The 4,626-nt window shown below is 43.8% G+C and overlaps 1 protein-coding gene across 5 annotated transcripts in view; it reads left to right on the forward strand.

The window, feature by feature from the left end:
* Smarca4 (SWI/SNF related, matrix associated, actin dependent regulator of chromatin, subfamily a, member 4) overlaps positions 1-4,626 on the forward strand; it is an 89,129-nt gene that overhangs the window by 32,901 nt on the left and 51,602 nt on the right. For all 5 annotated transcript variants that reach the window (XM_028763883.1, XM_028763884.1, XM_028763880.1 and 2 more), the window contains 2 exons: positions 914-1,044; positions 1,182-1,239. In XM_028763883.1, the coding sequence (XP_028619716.1) occupies positions 914-1,044; positions 1,182-1,239 (189 nt within the window). The remainder of the gene's footprint in view (positions 1-913; positions 1,045-1,181; positions 1,240-4,626) is intronic.

Consider the following 4,626-nt stretch of genomic DNA (forward strand, 5'->3'; position numbering starts at 1 on the left):
GTCCATATGGCCAAGCAAAAGCTTCTGTGTCAGACAGCACAGGTTTCACTGTATCAGCCAAGTGCCTAGGATATTTGGTGGGCCAAAAGGCATCCGAAACTGCTACAGGGTGACAGTTAAGTATAAAACAGGTTTTGACAGACACTAGAGTCAATACTGTCTAAAATTATCAAAGTGAGCAATGGTACAAGTGTATTACAAACCACCAGGTAGCCGGGCAGTGGTGGCGCACGCCTTTGATCCCAGCACTTGAGAGGCAGAGGCAAGCGGATTTCTGAGTTTGAGGCCAGCCTGGTCTACAGAGTGAGTTCCGGACAGCCAGGGCTATACAGAGAAACCCTGTCTCAAAAAACTAAAAGAAAAAAAGAGAAGAAAAGTGAGTTTTAGGGGATTGTGCTGAGTCAGCACTGTAGCATTTACTCTTCCAAGTTCCTGGTGCCAGCGTTACCTGGTGCTTGTCCCCAGCCTCACACACTTTTTAGTTATAGTTGTATGGCTGTGGAAAATTGAGGTAAGAGGCTAGAGAGATGGCTTAGCAGTTGAGAGCATTGACTAGTCTTACAGAGGACTTGGGTTTAATTCCCAGCGTACACATGGCAGCTCCTGACTGTTTGTAACTCAAATTTTAGGGGATCTGATGCCCTCTTCTGGGGTTCTTCTTGGGGCACCAGGCACATATGCAGTGAACAGAAATATATACAAGCAAAAAAAATTTTTTTTTAAATATAAGATAACTGAGACTCAGCCCGAGCATTTTAATCCAAATTTTAGGGTAGAGAGTACCAGGCCTTAGTTCCTTTCGCCTTTCTAAAGGGATGTGCTGCATCTCCTCTTCTCTGCTTGTTCTCTGATGCTGTAACTCAGACCAGTGGAAATTGGCGAGTCTTGGCTCATGACAGTCACTTTCTTTCAGCCTCTGGATGAGACCAGCCAGATGAGTGACCTCCCTGTGAAAGTGATCCACGTGGAGAGTGGGAAGATCCTCACTGGCACAGATGCCCCCAAAGCTGGGCAGCTGGAAGCCTGGCTTGAGATGAACCCAGGGTGAGTTAAATGCTTCCTTCATGGGACTTGGCAGCTGGGGCAATCGTACTTGCATTTGGGGACCAGACCAGGTTCTAGAGAAAGTCAGTCTGCTACTTGCAGGCAGAGCTGCATCCAAATACTGCTGTTTTTCCTAGGTATGAAGTAGCTCCCAGGTCAGATAGTGAAGAAAGTGGCTCCGAAGAGGAGGAGGAGGTAAGAGGCCACCTTTATCTTAATTGTTGTTGGGGTTTCCACCTTGTTTGTGGCTGTCATCCTGTGGGCTGTGCCCTTGTGCCCTGTGTGCTGGCCAGGCATGGCGTGGCAGGGGCAGCCAAGGCCTTAGGCTTGCCTGGAAGTGGTGCTTCAGAGCTTTGCTGACTTGTGGACTGTTTCCATTCAGGACAATCCAGTTTCAGTCATTTCCTCGGTTGTACTGGCCACATTTCAAGCGCTCAGCATCACTCCTCTGAACGCTCTGCTGCTTTTGCCCATTCTTCATCGGTGCTGTGATTTAACAGTCATGAGTCGTGCCCCATATATGCGGCCGCCACCCAGTGTTCTCTTGCTCATGCCTCTTGATGGTTCCTGCCTGCATCCCTTTCTCCCTGGGCTTTGTGTTCCCCTTCTTCTCTCCACATCATTAGGCCGATGGATGCCGTCTACTCAAGCCCTCATTGAGTTGCTCTGTTAGAAAGAAGACTTGTGGTTTTTATGTCCACTGGGGTCTTGAGGGCCATCTGTCTACCGAAGAGTCAGTTCTAGTTGCATATGTATATATAAGCTGTTTGTTTGTTTGTTTGTTTCAGATAGGGTCTTGCTATTTTGCATATTCTAGCTTGAAGCTCAGACATGCATCTTCCTGCCTTTCTGAATGCTAGTGTTATACCTGTTTACTACCATGCCCTGCAGAGAATACTTTGTTCTAATTTAAACAGCTTCATTGAGATCTAATTACATAAATTAGTAGTGATTTATGTAAATTAGATCTCAGTAAAACTGTAGTCGTGTAATTATTTCTTAGTTAACATAGGAACTGTGGATCAGCTCCTCACACTAGTATTAGAATGTCTTAGTCAGTCAGAAAGCAACCTTTAAGCTGTCTGTGCTGTCTGCTGTCCTTCCCCTTTACGCCCAGGAAGCCACAGAAATGGGTTTTTTTGTTGTTGTTTGTTTTGTTTTGTTTTGTTTTGTTTTGTTTTGTTTTTTATTTCTTGTTGGATGAGTCTTCTTGTGTAGCCTAGGCTAGCTTCAAACTTAGTATCCTCTAACTTGAGTCTCACGAATACTAGGATACATTCATGTACCCCACACCCAGCTCACCACTCTGCTTTCCATCTCCAGATTAGCCATTTGTAGACGTGCTGCAAATGGAGTCGAAACACCAATGTGTGGCATGTTATTGAGGTTCATTCATGTGTTGTGTGTAGTGAGAACTTGTTCTTTTTTATTGGCTGCATTGTGTTCCATTGTATAAATATACCACATTTTGTCTACCATTGGTTGACACTTGCATTTCTGTTTTTACTATGAATACTTATGTTGTGAACATTTGCAAACATGGTTTGTGTGGACATATGTTTTCATTTTTCTTGGGTAGATGCCTAGGCGTGGAATTGCTGGGTCACATGGTAAGTTTATGTTTACTTTCTAAGACTGCCCAACTGTTCTCCAAAGTGGCTGTACCATTTCACAGGTTCCAGTTTCTTCATGTCCTCACCGGCACTTGGTATTGTCTGTCCTTTTGCTTATGGTCATTTTAGTGGGTGTGTGATGGCATCTCATTTGGTTTTCATTTGCATTACTCTCGTAAGTAGTGATGTTAAGCATCTTCATGTGCACATGTGGGCCATCCAGCCATCTTCCTCAGTAGAAGTCTGTTCAAGTCTTGCCTGGTCTTAACTGGGCTGCCATCCTAATGAGCTCTCTGCCCTCACTTATTCTAGACTTGCATCTCTAACCCAGTGTATAATTTGCAAATATCTTCTCCAATATGCTTGGTTTCTTACCTTTTCTGTGTGTGTGTGTGTGTGTGTGTGTGTATACAGTGTAGACACACACGAAACAGTGCATGTGTAGAAGTCAGCGGACAGCCTGAGATGTCAATCCTTACCTCTGACTTGAGTCTGGGGCTCTTTTTACTCCTGTGTTTTCAGGCAGGCTTCTAGGGATTCCTCTTTCTCTGCTTCCCACCTCACCATAAGAGCACTGGGATTACAGACATACAGTACTGCACCTGGCATTGTGTTAATTCTGGGGATTGAACTCAGGTTCTCACACTTGTGTGCAAGCGGTTCACTCATGTAACTGTCTCCCCAGCTCCCAGCATGTGTTTTATGGTTTCTTACTGCCTTTATCTTCTGTAGGGTCAGAGTGATCACTCCTGTATTGTTGATTTTGGTACTTTAGTGATTTGTTTCACTTCATTGATTGATCTAGGCTTAAAGTATTGAAGTAAAGCTTTTGGTTTTGGATATAAATAATGTTTTAAGTCTATATGATTTTGGTTTTAAACTTAACTAATTTTATTCATGTGTGTGTGTCTTGTGTTTGCTGCTGTCAGCAGGGCCCAGAGAAGATTATTGGGTCCCCTGAAGCTGTAGTGGCAGGCAGTTCTGAGCTCCCGACGTAGATACCAGGATTAGTACTCAAATCCTTTGGAAGAGCAACATGTGCTCTTAACAGATGAGCCATCTTCTCCTCAGCCCCTAGACCTGTGTGTTTAGCTCTATTCATTATTTATGAGATGGGATACATCTCATAAACTTTGATCTTAAGATTTTTTTCTTGCTACCTATCACTCAGGCTTGCCTTGAACTGTTGGGCCAAATCTCCCTGCTTTAGCCACCCCCAAGCATTGGTAATTATAGTTGCATGCCACCTGGCTTTATAAATGTTACTTTCTTACCCCCTCCCCCCAGCTCCCAAAAACCTAAGCATTGTACTTGCTAAATAATGAGTTTGGCTTGTTGTTTGTTTATTTGTCTGGGAGGCTTTGTTTTGTTTTGGTATTTTTAAGACAAGTTCTCTTTATTATGTAGCTCTCACTGCCTTAGAACTGGCTTTGTAGCCCAGGCTGGTCTTGAACTCAGAAGTCCACCTGCCTTTGCCTTCTGCAGTGTTTTTATTTTTACTTTTGATACTGGGGTTGAAATAGGGCCTCCCATATTCAAGTGAAGTACTCTACACCACTGAGCTCAGGCTGTAGCCACTCTTTATGCTTATCTGGTTTTGGCACTCAGGAAAGTTTTATTGAAAGCAAAAGTATTGCACACATACACATGATGCACAAAGGGGATCCCAACCCAGAATCCTAATAATTTATTTTGTTGTCATCTGATCTGAAATACTCTTTAAAACTTGTTCTAAAATCTGTTATCATCCAAAAAAAGCCGGGCAGTGTTGGCACACGCCTTTAATCCCAGCACTTGGGAGGCAGAGGCAGGTGGATTTCTGAGTTCGAGGCCAGCCTGCTCTACAGAGTGAGTTCTAGGTCAGCCAGGATTACACAGAGAAACCCTGTCTCAAAAAACCAAAAAGAAAAATCTGTTATCATGTGTGTATGTGTGTGAGTGAGTGTAGGCGTGTGTGCTGTGTGCATGT

The sequence above is a fragment of the Grammomys surdaster genome, unplaced genomic scaffold, assembly GCF_004785775.1.
Source record: "Grammomys surdaster isolate TR1022 unplaced genomic scaffold, NIH_TR_1.0 140, whole genome shotgun sequence".
NCBI lineage: Eukaryota > Metazoa > Chordata > Mammalia > Rodentia > Muridae > Grammomys > Grammomys surdaster.